The 17,832-nt window shown below is 48.1% G+C and overlaps 1 protein-coding gene across 10 annotated transcripts in view; it reads left to right on the forward strand.

Moving 5' to 3' along the window:
* The window catches only part of igsf21a (immunoglobin superfamily, member 21a), a 148,585-nt gene that overhangs the window by 79,322 nt on the left and 51,431 nt on the right, over nt 1–17,832 (forward strand). For 9 of the 10 annotated variants that reach the window (XM_055508707.1, XM_041070803.2, XM_055508708.1 and 6 more), the window contains one exon: nt 16,791–16,912. In XM_055508707.1, coding sequence (XP_055364682.1) covers nt 16,791–16,912 — 122 coding nt within the window. Of the gene's footprint in view, nt 1–13,499; nt 13,617–16,790; nt 16,913–17,832 lie in introns of those variants that run through there. The other variant, XM_041070804.2, reaches the window with a different exon arrangement.

A 17,832-nucleotide genomic window follows, 5' to 3' on the forward strand; every position in this document is an offset into this window, starting at 1 on the left:
TGTCTGTGGCTGCAGAAACGCGTGCTGGCCCTTTAAACCGTGCCTCACACCTCTGTCATCTTTATTAGCCTGCTGCTCCATGCTGAATGTGCAGCCCCAAAGGGAATGGGAGATAAGGTGATATGGATCACTGCACCACTGGCGTCTCCTCAGAGGATGACACTGGGGCAAATAAGCCTCCTGTTGTACATGCCATGATAATTACATAGTCCACGTCAGCACCGCGCTGCGTCGCTCCCTTTTTAGCAACAAGGCGGCTGATCACTGTGCCCGTCTGAGAGCTCGTGCTGCAAATGGCAGCGACTGCGATGACAATGGGGTATTTTGTTTCCGTGCTGCTCAGAGCGAGCGCTGCTCCCTCATTGTGAGCATCTCCCACAGGTCCCCAGGTATCTATCAAAAGCACACTCTGTATCTAATTAATTAGGTAATTCAACGGATGATTATATGGAAAAACTCTCCACGAGATCATTTGCTTTTTCCCCACTGACTCGTTTTCGCTCCGTGACAAAAGGATTAAACACATTCTAATAGTTATATCACACTTTTTAATCTTTATGGTAAATGTGAACATCAGGCGTAGTACATCATGCTCGGCACATTTATTCCTTCATCTAATGAGTTGAACGGCGCTATTAAATGCAGTAGTGGTGTTTGTACTGGACCAGTCGGTGCCAAATGAATTAACATCTTTTTAAACTGATTATGATAATTAAAGATAAATAAATATTTATCATTATATCTCACTAACGATGCCCTGGAGAGTCAGATCCCTGATCACTGATGTGTCACTTTTTTTTTTTTTTTTTAATAAGGATTATTGTAGCTCGTATCTTCGACATGTCTTGAGAATTTTTAATCTCTCCGCCCGAATCGCGGCAGATTTTTGAAATCCATTTTTACCGTCACAGAAGGAGCGAAGAAGAAAGTGATTGCGGAGCGATTAGGAGTGGATCAGAGCCTCTTTGTGACATTTGCATTAGAGCAGGAAGTCATTTTCATGCCAGAAGAGTCTTAGCGGTGGCCTCTCCTCCACCTCCACACAGCATTCTGGGAGGTCCTCCGAGGGCACAGAGGGCAGAACAATTGCTTGTTTAATTCTTTACATGTATATATTTACTTGAGACTAAGCTGAACTGTGCCTCCAGACAGACAGATAGACAGGCAGACACCCAAGAAATGCAAATCAATGTATTCACTGTTAATTATATAATTACATGTATTTAAAGACAACAACTTTTCTTACTTTTGTTTTGTTTATGAATCAACGTGCATCATATTTAATGTACCCGTGGAATCTGCAGTGTCGCCATCTTGTTCTGTCCATGCTCACAGCTACAGATCCCATGTCTATGAATGCACAGCAGTAGTAGCAGTAGTTCCATCGAAGGCAGCTGTCGCTCAAACATGGCTGCGTGTACAGTAGGTTACAGTATTTATGACTGGAGTCGGCCGAGGCTCAGAAAGCGCCAACAGATACAGAAGACTCTGGAAATGAATGAACGCACATCTGTGATAACTAACTTCTGCTTGAACCTTATAATATTAGTTGTGATTTGATGAATTTGATGATTTCGTCTCTCCAGCCTTCGCACCGAGGACTCGGACTCGGACTCGGCATCAGCGTTTCCAGCGTGTCCTGGTCCATGTGTTTATCTGTGCATCTCCACAGAAGCTGCAGCCGTATCGCCGCTGAATCTAAGGGACGGCCGTAATGAACGCAGCGCTGATTGTCGCTCTAAATGAGCCTGTGCTCCGCCAGCAGCGGCGAGATGCTGGGAAATATTGATCCTTATCTGCAGGCATTATCTTCAGTCCATCTTTGTGTGTCTGTCTTCATCTTTTCTTTCACTTTCAAGGATGATTAGCTTTTAAAAGGTGTAACAACGTGTCTCCACTTTATCAGAGGGCTAATTAGGCCGCGGGTTCGGAGCTCTCCTAAAGAGCAGGAGTTAAGACGTAATGATTAAGGTCACTACTTGAGGCTGACTGGATACAGGCAGCGGGAACAGTTGGGTTCAAACCACGTTCAAATGTTAGAAGCAGAGCTGCACAGTTAAACGACCTCATCGTTTGTCGCAAATGTCACAAAAAGCGTCTTCATCCACGACTAAAATAAGAAAGTGCTGTTTTTTTGTTTTAACACTGAAACAAAAACGTCTCAACAGTGTGAAGTGCGTTCGCCTTGTTGTTCTTCGTTGCCACTAAATAATCTGGCTCCGTCTCCAGATGATTGTTTTTTCATGTTTATTCCATCAAACAAGGCTTTGACCCTGTTGCAAACTAGCCCGGAGCCAAACTGCCCATCTCATCTGTGTGAATATGTCGGCCCTTAATAAATACTTCATATTGTGGCCACTACATTGCAATCCTGCAGCAGAATGTCTTCTACAATAGCAGTGAATTCCAGACATTGGTCCCTTTATGCATCGGCTGTTTAAGAGCATCACACCTTTGATTCAACGACTCAAAGCACGAATATCTTTTAAACTAATTTACAGTGAGTGTGCCCAGTTTAACCATTCTAAAAAAAACAACTCTAATTTCAAAATAATTTTTCTGAATTTCAATAACGGTTCCAACGCTGCTGTTCATCTGTGTGTGAGGGAGGACGGCTTCATCTCGAGACAGAGGACCTGGTTCAAATGCACTTATTGCATCTCATGTCAGTCATGAATCCAAACATTCGATATCATCAGTGAGTATTTTACGTTCACCAGATTAAAGAATTCATTAAATTTTGTCACTTGATTTAACAAAAGTATCTCTTACAAAACACATTTACTTCTGTCTAATTATGAAGCTGTGGAACTAAACGAGGATGATCAGCTTTGTAAATGTTAAACAAACAGCTCTTCTCTTGGTAATATTTCATTAGATTGTTCATTAGCTAATTGTCTGTATAATCATAATTATGTAAACCTGTGCTACGAGAACCAGTCAGTGACAACAGAGACACATTTGTCTCATACATGGACATTTTAGACATTTTGTAGAATTCTATTGTTACTCTTAATGCGACTCAGACTCTCTCGCTGTAAGTTTGCAGCCTGAACGCGACCTGGCCTTTGTGTCGCGCTTTCATCTTTCTGCCTTTTGGTTGGTTGACTGTTAATGGAAAGCCATCGTCTATCGCGAAAAAAAGCCACGGCTGTTTTTAAAGTATGATATAATAACAGGACGTGTGTGATTCACTGCGTGGGAGATGATGCCTGTCGTCCTTTCTGATGAGAACAGAGCATGTGCAGTTTCTGTTTCACTGGAGAACGTTTATGATGAAACCTCTGTTCGTGTCCTGTAATAGGAACCAAAGCAGCTGTTTTGGGGTTTGTAGGTGGTGCATATGACATGTGAATCACACAGTTAGAATGGGTTTTGAAGCTGTAGTATTGACACAACCACGTCAGACGTGTGGTTACAGCTCCTGTAACGCTGAGAAGCCAGGCCGCCATCTTTTATCACACCCACCACAGCAGGTAACAGCGCATCGGGTCACTGCCAGTGAGTCCATTCAACCTGGGAATAAAGTGCATATACAGCAACTTCTCATCTCTGCCGTGCTGCAGCTGAAGGTGGATCTGTGGTGTGTAATGCATTGGCTCCGTCAAACCGCCTCCACCATCACGCCTAACGCAATTCCACGCTGCGTAAACGTGGACAGTATCGGGCCGCGTGTAAGCGATGGCGCCGAATGACCCGCTCACCGGTCGAAGCAATAATATGGGCCGGGTTCACTCATAACCAGGTCAGCGCTGCAGCCGGGGAAAACAATTAGAGAAAAGCTTCTGCTCCCCAGTGGCCTTAATGCAAGTGTAGAGAGAGAGATGGGTTTTGTAATAGATTTTTGTCTGTGTAAAATGAGATGCTGACCTCCAGGTCCGAGACACTCAAAGACATCAGAAGTGCGGGACAGCACACTCCCAGTGGGGCTGGAGGATATTCATCCAGGACATCATTCTCGCTCGCTGTGAGTCATGCTACCGGCCGTGACAGCTACTCCTCACGGTAGTTACCAGCCCGGAGCTCAAAGTCAAAACTGTATCAGTGCAATCAAGGCCTTTCCCAGCATTTAGCACTGGCTGTGTCCTTTTATGTGTCCGGTGCCGCTGTGGGGTTTGTGTGAACGCATCAAAAGGAACCTTTTAAGTTCCAGTTGTTTTGTTGGAGGATCTTAATGATTTTACTGCCAGAAAATCTGTATTTGTTTCTGGTAAGAAATTACAAATTAATTTTGCTCACACACAAATCACATCATGTCCCTGAATAAATTGGAAACTCTTATAAAAGCCAGATGCCCCGCGAACGTGTCAAACCATGAAGTGTCTGTTGTGCTGATTGTTTCTCATGGTGTGAGTGGTCGGCTTTGTTCAGGCTCCATTATTTTGATATATTCATGCCATCCTTTAATGAAAATGGCTCGTTAGGAGATGAAGGTGTGTTCTCTGTGAAATTGTAATCTGGGTAATGACCTTTATCTTCTCCTGCTTCTTAATGCAAACAGAAATCCAGTGTATATTTAACATTTTAATTCACTTTAACTGATCTCATTGGTCCCTGAGGCACATTCTGACATAACGAGCCATCAGAATGTCTCTGAATCCACATCTGGCTTCTCATGCATCTGCTGCGCTGCGTCTTCAAACATAAACAGTACAATCATCCCAGTCAGGCCTCACATTACACTTTTATTCTGCAGTAGCATCATTTCCTTCACGGATCATCTTTTAAATTCCCTACAACAGTTAATACAAAGTGCTGTGTGTCACAATATTGGCTGCTTCCATTATATTTGATGAAACACGTCCATTCAGGGACAGATCGTGGTTTTATTTAGATTATCGCTGTGTGCACAGTTTCTAATGACTCCACTTTGGACGTTTTCTGTAAAGTACTATGTAAATATTGAAATAGTATTTTATGCTGCTTACATTGATTGCTTAGCGCACAAGTAATTTCCCAGTTTGCATCCTACACACTAACTTATTCCCTCTGACATTAATCAAGTGCGGCTGCTCCACTGAAGCTGCCCACACACTGTCTTTATCTTCACACCCTAACCCACTCCCGATTCTTATTCCGAGTAGCTCCTCACTTGGGCAAATAGTTAATAAGTTGTTATTGGCCTGCAGAGTCCGGGGAAGTGCATGTAGGCGTCGTGGTTAGATTACAGACATGACACACGTCCAGCATGAGATTTAAGTTCATCTGGAATTAAAATAAATCACTGCCACAAATGAGATGGTTGAAGTTAACATGAAGCAATGTGAGAAGTCAATACGAGAGGGCGATGAACCCACAGATAATTATTTGGTTACTTCTGTTATGACTTTACTATTTTGGTTCAAATCGTTCAGACAGAAAAGCAACAGCAAAAAAGAAGCAACTCCTCAGTTGAGACGCAGACGTGGGAACGGTTCAGTTCAATCGTCTCTCAACCTGTTGAAAATATCAAACGTGTTCCTACAAAAACCTGGAACTAGGGGCCGGTAATCCTCTACGGTCTCTGGTCTTCTGTTGTCTTTGCTTATTAAAGATTTTAATCTTTAATTAGAAAATGTCACATCCAACCTTGTTAGAATGTTTGCTTCCTTGATTAAGGACCTTTTAAATCTGGCTTCTGCACAAATGAAATGTTTCACATCACAATTCAGCAAAAAATATCATAAATTCAGGTATAAAACAAATCCATAGTATCGATGCTGGACGTCATCAGCCTCTTTGTGTTTTATCAGTCAAACCACACTCCAGTGACTTAGAACCTGGCTGCATTACTCCCTCCTTTTCCACACGCTTGTGCTCCAGTAGCCTCTGATTTACAAATTAAACACGTCGTTTAATCCCCCTTTATCCCGACGCGATCCAGCCATTTAGAATCAAACGCCAACAGAGATATCTGTGTAATTTAGCTTTTCATGGTCTCGGCCTCCGCTGCTGATGCAGCACGTGTGAGGTGGAGCCTGATCGATCGCTTCGCTCACGCAGTCGTCCCTTCAGTGTTACGGCAGCCCTTTGGAGTAGTAGTAGTAGTAGTAGTAGTAGTATTTGCCGCGGGTGCAGAACAGCAAACACCTGTAGAAACATTGTCATCTTGGAGGCAGGTGACACGCGTGCAGGCATTTCATCAGGTGCACATATTTACATTTGTGTTTTTCCCTTTGATTTTCCAGGTTATTACTCCTGTCAAAAACGCTCACGTCAGAGCTGAGACCGGCTGCGCGGGCAGAGGTGTGTTTGCATTCCACGCGGCAGCACGCAGCGAGCCGCGTCTCCCGGGCCTCCGTGGCATTAACGCACGCGAGGCGTCTGTGTTCTTTTTCCTGGCGCCGGCTAATTCACCACGCCAATCAGCTGTAAAATACAGTTCAGTAAAATGCCAGTACATCCTCTGAGATTTGCTTTTTTAAGGAGGTAAGAGGCTTTAAAACATTGCCAAGTGATGCATTTTATAATTTTAATGAAGTTGTCAGAGTCTGGGTGAAGCAGACCACGCTGACGCCCAAACACTTAAATATTAAATATACTTAGGTGGCAGCTACAGGCGGGAACTTAAAAAATAAGATATAATATATTCATGCTATTGCTTTGTTTCCGTGTTACAACTGCTTTCACCGAGACGGTTCCATCTTTAACAGCTTCGACCAAAGGCTTTCAGATCCAATTCACTTTTAAATTTCAGAGGTATCGCCTTTGAAATGCACTAAAAGTCCAGGGCCTCGCTTTCATCTCGGATCCTCCTCATAATTATTGAGAGAGCTGCGATACGGCTGCATCCGGAGGTCTGCGCTTCAGCTGGGATTTTATATGGTCTGGATAAACCCTTTTCCTCACTGAGCTAATGACTTCGCCGTTCTGAACTGGGAAGCATCATGCAAAATTAAATCCTTCATTTCCCATTTGTCTTAAAGGGGAAAAAAAGAGGCGCCGTCTGCCAAACATGTTTAGATTATTTACATTTTGTTTTAGAGGAGCCCTAATTTGTTAACTAAAAAGCTTAGTGAAGCTCATCGCTGTTGACCGAGTCACAGCAGACTGAGCACCGGCAGTCGTGCAACAGGCAGCGAGGCCAAATCCCGCCTGGTACCGAGGCGTCTGCCTATAGAGCCGCTGCATGTGAGATGTGCGGATGCAGACGGACACGTTAGCAAGCGCCCGCGTTAGCAAGCGCCTGCGTTAGCAGACGCCTGCGTTAGCAGACGCCTGCGTTAGCAGACGCCTGCGTTAGCAGACGCCTGCGTTAGCAAGCGCCTGCGTTAGCAGACGCCTGCGTTAGCAAGCGCCTGCGTTAGCAAGCGCCTGCGTTAGCAAGCGCCTGCGTTAGCAAGTGCCTGCGCCACCTAGCAAACCTTAGCGGTTAGCTAAGGTTTGCTAGGTGCCAAATGAGTTCCTCCGCAGCACAACGGACTCACAGACCTCGAGGCTCCACTGCAGTCACTTCATCAGGAAGGAACGGCGTCACATTTAACCGCATAGACGTATGTGTTTGACATAAAGTGAAGTGCTAACCAGCGGTAGCGGCTCCGCGGGGCCACGCAGGTATTTAAAAAGCCTTGTTGTTTACTGGTTCAATTACAGCGCTCAAATGGGCACATAAAAGGCGGGCATACATAAAAACCACAATTTATGGCTAAAGATAAATCTGTCACTGGGATTTTTTTATGCATCTTTTGAAAGCTGTTACTTTATCTCCGAGGCGAACCATTTCCTCCAAGTATCTGAAACATGCCCCGAACGGCCTCGCTGAGAAATTGGGTTGAGAGCGGAGACAGAGAGCGGCCGGTTTGTTGTCAAGCGGCTGCGATGCATTGACAGACAGGACGGACACCAGTCCAATGCAGAGGAACTTAAAATCATCTGATTGGATCCATTAGCGGCGCTTAGACGCGGACTCGGTGCCACCCGCTAACTTTCCTCATTTGTGTACTTTGAAAATGTGTTGACTTGCGTTTTTCATCTCCGCTCCTTAAGACTCGCTTGTAACCGCGTGGGCTCGTCCTCATGATGTCCCACAGAGTCGCTCATCACGGGAGATTTATTTTCTCTTGTTTCTATTTCCCAAAACGTTTTATCGGCTGACAAAGAGCCGAGGAACCTTCCTGTGGTGCATTCTGGGTACCGTTGGGCCTGATTTAATCCGGAGCCCGGCGTTGTGAGGACGACGGGACGAAGGAGGAGACGTTAAACCAGACTCGCCTTTTCATTATCACCCCGTCACCGCTTCATGATGTACATTGTTCACCTTGCACTGAGCCGGTCCAGCTCCATCACATCAACCCTGACCCGCGTCGGTCCTCCGCTCCCGGCCCGTTTGTGATGAGAGGAAACGTGTGACGCCGTGACGCCTGCTCTGTGGTTTCACTGAACGCAGGCCCCTCCGTGAGGAAACAATAACTTCTCTCCATGCATGCGTTTGACAGCTCGCGCTTCCAGCGGACGTGAAGTGATGTTCACAGCACTTGGGGACAAACTAATGAGAGGAGATTTGTGGAAGGAAAAGGGGGACCGGGCGGGTTGGACTCTTTGCTAGTGTTATTATTGTCTGCCGTTCATTAGCCCGTGTTGCTTCATCACAGCCATGAAATCCCTCCGCTCCCACCAGATGACCAAAACCTTTTTTAAACACATTTTACAGTGCTTTAGTCCCTGGATGATAACAAGGTCTCTGTGGTATTAGTGCTCTTTTCCTGTTTGCACGGAGAAGCTGTGGTTTCTCGTATCATTGCTACAAGCGAGTAAACACTTGTGCTTTGACGTGCTCCTGTTGTTTTTCCCCAGCTCCGTCGCTCTAATTGGAAACCATTGTCTTTGGTGACTCTCGAGCCCCGTTCCCTTTCTAGATGAACCGCGGTAATGAATGCACCTCCTTGGACGGCGGATTTCGGCAGACGCGAGCGGGCAGCGAGTACAAACGGCTGGAGCTTCTGAGGGACGCTCCGCCTCACGAAGCGCTTTGTGCGCCCGGCGAGCCGTGTACCGGGCGCTCGTCATTAGGCCGCTGACGGCTCATTGCAAGGAGAATATGCCCAGAAGGGAGAGGACACGGATCAAATGGGCAGCTGGTCTCCCAGGTCTGCTCTGATTAGTGCTTGTGTCCAGACGCGTCGTCGAGAGCTGGCTGCGCGGCTTCCTTGTCCGTCTCTGAGCCCAGAGTGATGCAAGGCAGTGACACGCACGTCTGGCCCCGCGAGCATCGCTTCCACGCCTCGCATTGTCCACATGGCCAGCGCCGCTATCTCGCCAGCTGATCGCACTGAGGAGAAAATGGAAACTCAGCAGTTAGATGGACCCACTCCTGCTCTCACCAGCCTGAGCTGCTGTGGAAGTTTGCTACTTGCTAAAAGGCTAATCATGTGCTCATTGTGATACATCCACAGATATGAGGCTTTGATCTCTAATGGGATTCAGGTCACTACAAATGTGGCTTAAATTTAGGAATAAAGTTCCATTTACCATCCCAGAGTTTATATGCATCATATCAATCACACCAGCAAACATTGTGGTGTTTTTCTCTCAGGTACGATGCCGCGCCAGGTAAATGTGGAACAAATGCGCTGTTTTGGAAATTGAACTGTCATCAGGCTGAAGACGCTTTTATGTCTGCGGAGTTGGTGTCAACAATCCCACAGGGCAATCATTTCAGAATATAATGATTAGTGCTAATACCATTATGATATGAGCAGTAAGTCTTAATTTAAATGACTTGGCTGGAATTTATCTCAGGCTCTCAAGTATGAATGATTTAATGTGTTTATGTATTTGGGGGTTACACGGTTGCGAATGGCTCAGTTTTATTTATAGCACTTCAGCAAATAATTGGCTTCTGCTGCGAGTGCATGATATGGCGACGTTGTGTACTCTATATATCATTCCCTGCACTACCCTCCTCTTTGACCTTTTATTTCTGTTATGATTGGATTCCTCTCCTCGACTATTGTTGTTTTGCATAACAGGAAGTGTTTACCGCGCCCTGTATTAATTACACGCGGCGCTCGGCGCACGCGGCCGCCGTGAGACTTCATTTCGGCAGTGACTCGGTGACGCGAGGTGAGCGAACGCGGCAAACGGCACAACATGGAGGCCAGCGAGCAGAAGGAGACGCAGGGAGCTCGATGGTGTCGCGCCATCGTGGCCCCTGCAAAGTTGTGTTGGGTCCAACGCGATGAGGGCATCGCGCTCCTGTCAAATCCTGTCGGCGCCGCAGACGCATCGAGACAAAAAGATAAAGCGGTGGAACACGAGATTAGTCGTGTGCAGTAAATGAGCAAAAAAGGAGGCATTTAATATTAAATTAGAATTTGTGTTGCTCAGTACTTAGCGCAGTTGAATGCGGAGACAAAGTCACCCTGGAAACGAGCATTTAGAGTAAATAATGTGAACCACTGTCTGCGTCCCCGCTTTAACTCATGCATGTCTTATTAAAAATGGAAAACGGGCCCGTGCCACATTAAGGATTAGAAATTTGTATTTCAGCATGAAATGAGTCCTGTGCTGTACAGACAGATAAATGCTTCGACCCAATTCCAATACATATTCGGTGGATTTGCATGGGAAATATAAAGGATAAGTTGGAAATTTGTGCATTAATCCTTCATAAACTGTCTTAACGCTTCATCCCTCAGGTGAGCGAATCAGAAACTAAATGAAAAGCCGTTGAGCTGAATGTACGAGGGGCTCCTTCGCACAGGAAGCGCCGCTGACGTGGGTGAAATCCATCATTCGCTTGGATGTAGCTTTAACCTTTTAAGTTTGTCCTGCGCTGTAATCCCGATGAGAATTTCTGCTTTCAACCAATTTCTGTCAGAGGACTCCTCCCGTGATAAATATTCCCACAGCATGAAGGCAGAGATGCTTTATCATAATAAAGTCACTCATAAAATTTATGAAGAAAACAAAAACCTTTTGTCTGTTTTAGCATTCTGCCAAATTCAGCATTCTGTTGTGCGAACACAACCTGCTTTATGATTTATGCTTTGAACGGCGCTTCCCATATATCCATCAAGCAGCGAGATGCAGATGGCGGATGCCGTAATCTGGAGGATAAAGAAGGAAGAAAAGAGGGAAGAGAATTTGTGAAGCTGCAAACATATGCAGACTCGTCATGTCCGCAGTGGCCTTAATGTCTTTTAAGACCATCTGTTTCCCAACTTGTGTGTCTTCGTGAACTGGAGCCCATCTGTGCTGTGCCAAGGAAATGTTGTCAAACACAGGTTTTATGGGCGAAGCCGCATCATTAATTATATCATAAACCAAAATTGTTGAACTTCCTTCAGCCGGTACCTGTGGTGCTGGTTGCCACGGCAGCAGGTCACTCACAGCGGGGGGCCTCTCGCCGGCCTGTTGGCCAATCACACGCTTGCCCAGGGGAGAGCTTCCACACACACACACACACACACACACACACAATCCCCACGCGTTAGCGGCTACGGCTGCTGATCAGCTCTGACAAGTTCCACTCCACAATTATGTGTTCGTGTCAGTGTGAGCGGCTGAGGCAGCGGACGCTGTTACTCACTCCCCTCCTCCAGACCCAGGCAGCGCCTCCCCCACGTTCAGCATCCTCCACTCACGCTCGGCCTCTTAATTACACGCAGCTTCTATGTTGCGTGGACTCATTCGCAGCTTCCAAGTCATTTGCATACAGTAAATGGAGACACGTTATGTGGCTGCATGTCTGCACGCATGTTCCCTTCAATGCGCTGATAACAGCGTTTAGCAGAAGGTTCCGCATCTTCTTACTCGTCCTCTGATCTGTAGTTATCGTCCTCCTATTACATAATGTGCTGCTAATTGCTGAAGTTTGCCAACCCACGCTTGCGTTGCTGCTTTTTGAAAGTTGCTGTGATGAAGTAAAGGACTTTTCCACACAGACGCCAGTGCCTGAGCTGCGACGCTGCCTGCTAATTTATTCACGAGTGGCATTTCCTGTGCGTGAACAGTCACTTTCAGCTGCGCCGCCATTTGCACTCATGGCACTCGTGAGATGCAGAGAACGGCTCAGACCCACTCTGCCGCCGGTCTCCATTGTCGCCTAATCAGCTCCACCGCACGTGCACGTGCGCGTGTGTGTGTGAGTGTGTGTTCAGCCGTAATTGTTAAGGTAGATGAGTGATTCCTTGTCTTGATTTTCTGGAGCCACTCTTGGAATATGAAGTGCCCCAGCAGCCGCCCTCGTTTTTCTAATCTCTAACACCACTTCAGCTTTTAATCACAAACACTGCAATGTTCCACACGTTCCTCAAACTTCTCATTTTCACCGCTGTGGCTGCGCGTGCTCAGCCCCGCTCCACTGTCTATAGTAGCTATATAAAACCCACAGTCCTCAACAAGTCTGAGCCGCTTTGATCTCCTCACCTCGCGACTGTCAGCTCGCAGACAGCCCGTCTCCTCAGACTGACAGCCGTAATAACCCTCTCTGCGATGGCTTTGGATGACGCGCTTGCATAACGCTTAACTGCCTGCGTTCCGACCCCGGCTGTGTGGGACCCTCACCCGGGCCGCTCCGGGGTGCAGCTGAATGCAGCTGGTCTCTTCCTGTTGGTGGCACAGTTTTCATGGAGCCCGGCTCTAATCCCTCCATGTAATCTGGCAGCTCCAGCAGCAGCCAATCGCAACCTGTTTGTGCTGTGTAACATTGGAATGAGAAGCGCCTGGCGGCGGAGCTGGGCCGCGCGGCGCTGACAGAGATGCACGGACGCTGGTTTCGGGTTCTGTGTGGACGCGGGGCTCGTTTAGAGCTGGTCTGAGGGCAGCCTGTTGGATCCCTGCAGTCTGCTGCCCGTCCAGCATGCGTTTACGTGAGCCTGACTCGCCATCGGAGGTCCCGTGCAGCGCCGTGTGCTCCGTCGGGTGAATGGGCTGCAGACGGGGGGGGGGGGGGGGGCGAAGCGTGACATCCCCTTAGCCGCTCCTGTGTGGCTCTGCAGCCGGTGGGGGAGCGCAGCATGCGCCGGCCCCGTGCATGCGGGTACGTGCATGCGGGTACAGTACGGACGCCCCTTAGTTACACCTGACAGCACTAAGTGCTGCAGACCAATAAAGGTAAAACACTGCGCGCTCTCGCCGCCGCCTCGTATTTTCCTTGTTTTATTGCGCGTTTTTTCTGGGAGCGGCGCTTTCGCCCGGCGTTTTTCCGTATTGTCCCCAGTATATCATGCTTTGAGCTCAATAAAAGCGGTGACAGTGAATTTCATCTCGTATCTCACCGGGGCACGGCGTGTTTTGTTGTTCCCCCACTGTAGCTCACACCTCTGTGCGTTTAGTTAAAGATGCAGCAGCTTGTTGTGTCTTTGATTTGAATCAAAGGGCTCTGATCTTTACGGGGTTTATGATGTTTTCATTTATATTTCAAAAAAGTGTCATCTCATGCACATGAATCAAGTTTTTTTTTTTTTTTTGATGAGCCTTTTTCCAAACGGTGCTGATGGAAAAACAGGATAACAACACACAACTGAATGTTGTTGCAGAAGGAGGGACCGGTTACTGTAGGTGGGTTTGTCTCCAGAACCATCTGCCCCGACTGGTTGGAGCGACACCACAGAAGAAGAACCAACAACAGCCACCTGCAGGAGAGCAGAGAGCATGGCTACTAAAGGAAACAGAAACCTGATGACTGCATGGAGGTGATTCGAGGCTCCGTTTAGGCCTTGGTTTTTTATTAATTCCGTTCTTCCATACGGCAATTAGACCATTTTTACAAGTAAGACAATGTCTCCCAAAGCTTCTGTCCTGTTTCAGAAAGACACTTTGTTCGATAATATTATTAAGCAAATTAGCACGGATATGAAGGGAAGTGCCAAGCTGCTCCATGACAATGCTGTGATCGTCTCCTTTGTCGCCGCCTTTCTAAGTATTGAAATGAGGACATGAATGGAAATAAATCTCATTAGGGCTTTATTTGAGAGCCGCACTGGTGTCCGTGTTTTCCAAGAGCTGTAAATTCAGATTATAGCAGAAATCAAAAGGCGAATCTGGACGTCTATTTATACGACACCATGTGAAGATCATGTTAGCGCTCAGCGCGTGTGACGTCACGTCTCCTCTCATCCCAACCAGCAGGAGCGTCCTATAAAAAGACTCGCTGTAGTGAATCACTGGCTGAAATTATGAAGCAGGATTCAGGTTGAATATCCCACAGTTGGCCTGAAGTGTGTTCTGAAATTCCTCCAGTGGCTGCTGATGCAGCTGCAGTCTATAAATAGCCTCACCCCAGACAGGCTGTGGAGGAGGCGTCAGCTCCCCCCACAAACCGGTCCCAACCTGAGCCCAGAGAGCAGCATCACTGCATGGACCGGCCCGGAAGCAGCTTCCTCCAGAACCACTGGGCATCTGTGCCTTGCCCAAGGGCACTGCCCCGTCTAGTCCACTAATCCTGTGCTGGGCTCCTTCCTGTGCAGCCGTCTCCTGTTCTGTTATTCCCGTTAATAAACACGTCCCCTGTGGGAATAAGACGAGACGCCGTGATCCTCACAGTCGCTCAGGTTTGTTACACGGAGGTCGACGGGTCGGGACGAATAATTAAGAGGTGACGTTAAGGAGGATAAATATAGAATAGGTGCCACGAGATGAACAGTTCCAGGCAGAACGCACCTGTGTGGGTGTGGATGAGCAGGCCCGTGGTTGTTATCGGCTCCACCTGAACGTCTCACGAACCACTGAAGTTAACAGCGATGTGTTTCCTGTCATTATCACTTGGTCGATACAATCTAAATGTCACGTTCAGTCCTGGGCAAGAAAATGCATCTTATCAGAATTAATTATTGAAGTAATGAGTAAAAACTACAAACTCCCTTTCAAATGTTAATCCACAAATACCCTCGCTTTTAACTTGTCTTCGCTGGAAGTTCACATAATCTTTTTTTCCGAGATAGTTTCTGACATTTAAGTGGAGCTGCTTTGTCTTTGTTCAGCGCTTCTTGCTAATATGATTTCCAGGCACATTAGCGCTCTGGCGACGGGAGAAGGTTTTTGCTTGCTGTCAATGAAGTGAAACATTGCGGAAGGCGCCTGTTTAGCAATGAGCTCCGCGCCGCACTTTTCAAAGACCGAACAGAAGAAAGGTATCGCAGTGGGAAGGTCACCGCTGGAGCGGAGTCGAGCTCCCGACTCGCATGACGGGCGGCTGTTGTGTAAGCGCTGCGTCCTCTTTGACCTCGCGAGGGCTGTGAACATCCTCCTCCAGGCGCTGATGCTGAGGCGCTGATGCTGAGGCGCTGATGGCGCTGGATGCTGCACATGGAGCCAGCGTGCAGAACATTTAGCATTTGTAGTGAACGCTGTTTATTCGCCGCTAACGAGCGTCGGCCCTGAGCTGATGAAACGGGTCAACGGAGCCGCTGCTGCCGGATCGAACGCCGGGCCGGCTCCGGGTCAACGGGTCCCGGTGAGTCGACGTGTGGCGCTGCTTCGTCCACTTTGACCTGTTTAATGATTAAACCTGCAGCAGGCTGATGCCACACGTGAGCATCAGTGATGAACGCTAACATCTGTAGCTTCTGCTACTTTCACCAGCTTAGTGACGCAGCTGTTAATCAGGTGGAAATGAGCCGCCGCCTCCTCCACACGCTGCAGGCGTCGTGGACCGCGAGCGCTCGGAGCCGCGTGAAGCCGCTGTCACAGGAGGCGCCGCTCGGCCGCGTCCGCTCCCTATGGTGATTGTTTCTAAAAGGCCCATTACTGTAACTACAGTGGTGACACGAGTCCGGGTGGTTGAAAAGCACAATTTTCCAACATGCCTTTGCTTTTAGAGTCTGACCTTTCCCTCGCGTGTCTCCGTGCTCGGAGGCTGCAGCCACATCCTCGCTTGGCGTCTACGCCCTTAAAACGAGCCCCGGGACTCGAGGGACCGCGGGGCTTTTCTCTGCAGAGCCACGTGACATATGTGAAACTTCCAGTAAACATATTGGACTTTTAAAACATCCCAAACCTCCCTCTTATAGGTGACAAAGGTAATTTATTTCCCAAAGCTGCTTTGCTTTTTCAGCTTTGTCAACTCCCTGTGCAGCAGCACTTAGCAAACGGAGCCTGAGGCAGTTTGCTTTCTCTACAGGCAGGAGGTTATATGAGTTACCCCACATTCACAGGGACCCGCTGTTTGCTCATATAAACACAATTTAGCGTCGTCACTTTGTGAGACAATGTGTATGTTACGCATTATACAGGCTAATCATGAGGCGCTTTGACGCTGTTTATCAGCGTCGGTGACGGGATTAGATCAGGACGATAGCATCTCCACCGGCAAACAGAAGCAGAGAAGGAGCCCGGCCCCACCAACAATTTCCTCCCTTCAAAGCAGCATTAATGGCTCCATTAAAATCCTGTCAGCCTCTTTTTCCTTTATGGTTGTCTGTGGCTTCTGAGGAGAGGAGAAATCACGGCCATTCAAATGCTAAGTGACTTTAACACTCCTGTGAATATTAGAAAGGGGAAGGACTCCTCCATCATCTAACCCTGGCCGGAAAAAAAAAAAAAAATACATCAGATCAGTGTTTTGAATATCCGCTCCCCGTCCGCGCCAGCGTCTCGTCACACGCCATTACCTCTGCAGAGAGCAGGCTGCCTGACACGTAGGCAACGCCGCGCTGTGTCAGTCTTCATTAAGGCTCAACCGCGGGCTGCGCGTGCTGGGCGGCGCCGGGCCGGCGGCAGCGTCGGCAGGTTCAATCCCCTGCTTTTGGTACTTTTTAAAGCACATTGTCATGATGGCTACAGCACGCGCATTGGTGCCTCCAGGGATAGGGGATGGGGGGGGGTCGTCCCCGACGCCCGCATTCATGTGCTCTTCTCTTGCTTTGCAGGTCACAGATGGAGGCACCATCAAGCAGAAAATCTTCACCTATGATGCTATGTTTAATACCAATTACTCTCACATGGAGGACTACCGCAGACGCGAGGACCTCGTGTACCAGTCGACCGTCCGGTGAGCCACGAACCCATTTCCCTTTCTACAGAACCTCTGCTTTGGTCCATTCATCCGACCGTGTGTGAGGCTGTAAATATTTGGAGGGTTGCTCAGTTCTGCACCCCTTCATTCAGGCCGGACTGCAGCGAGAACGCTCCAGTACTACAGCACAGAGCATAATCATCAACTCCACTCGGGTTTAAAAGTTCAGGCTTTAAGATTTAATGAACATCTGTCCAGACGGGCTCCTCGTCCTGCTGTGCCGGGGCATAAATCGCAGGTAGCGCCACCTTGACCGAGGACAGCGTCGCAGCAACAACATGCACGCATCTCCAGGGCCTCCAGCCTCCAATAAACACGGGCATTTACATGCATTAACAGGTTTTACTGCAGGAGAGCAACAACTGGAGGCTGAGTAGTGGGAGGAGGAGTCATCTGGCTCCGGCTTGATGACACATTTAAGGCGCCCTGGCGACGGCCTCGCAGCGCAGCTGGCAGATGTCTGCTACTCTTTGTTCCTCTGCCGGGGCTCTCCTCCTTCTTCTGATTGCTTCATGGCCACATCCAGCAACACAGAGCAGGTACAACTGGGTAAAACAGCAGGACCGGTACTTTTCTGGTTATTTCCGTTCATCAGCTCCGGTGGCTCTTGCTTTTCCGTCGTGCTCCTTCACGGACCCTCCTTCCTGGCTGTGTTTTTGCCCGCTGCCTCGTGCTGTAGCTGCCCAGCCATGGATGATTTATCTGGACAATCCCACCGTCCCTTTGGGAGGGTGGACGCGATGACAGTGGAACAGCGTACGCAGACATGGAGGCATCATTGCACAAACACACAGAAGAACACTCAAAATGTCTAGTTTGTGGAAGTGGAATCTGAAGTATGAGAAGCCTAAACGGCCTCGGCCATGAATCGTATTGTAAATGGCAGAGAATGCGTC

This window comes from Betta splendens, chromosome 5, assembly GCF_900634795.4.
Source record: "Betta splendens chromosome 5, fBetSpl5.4, whole genome shotgun sequence".
Taxonomy (NCBI): domain Eukaryota; kingdom Metazoa; phylum Chordata; class Actinopteri; order Anabantiformes; family Osphronemidae; genus Betta; species Betta splendens.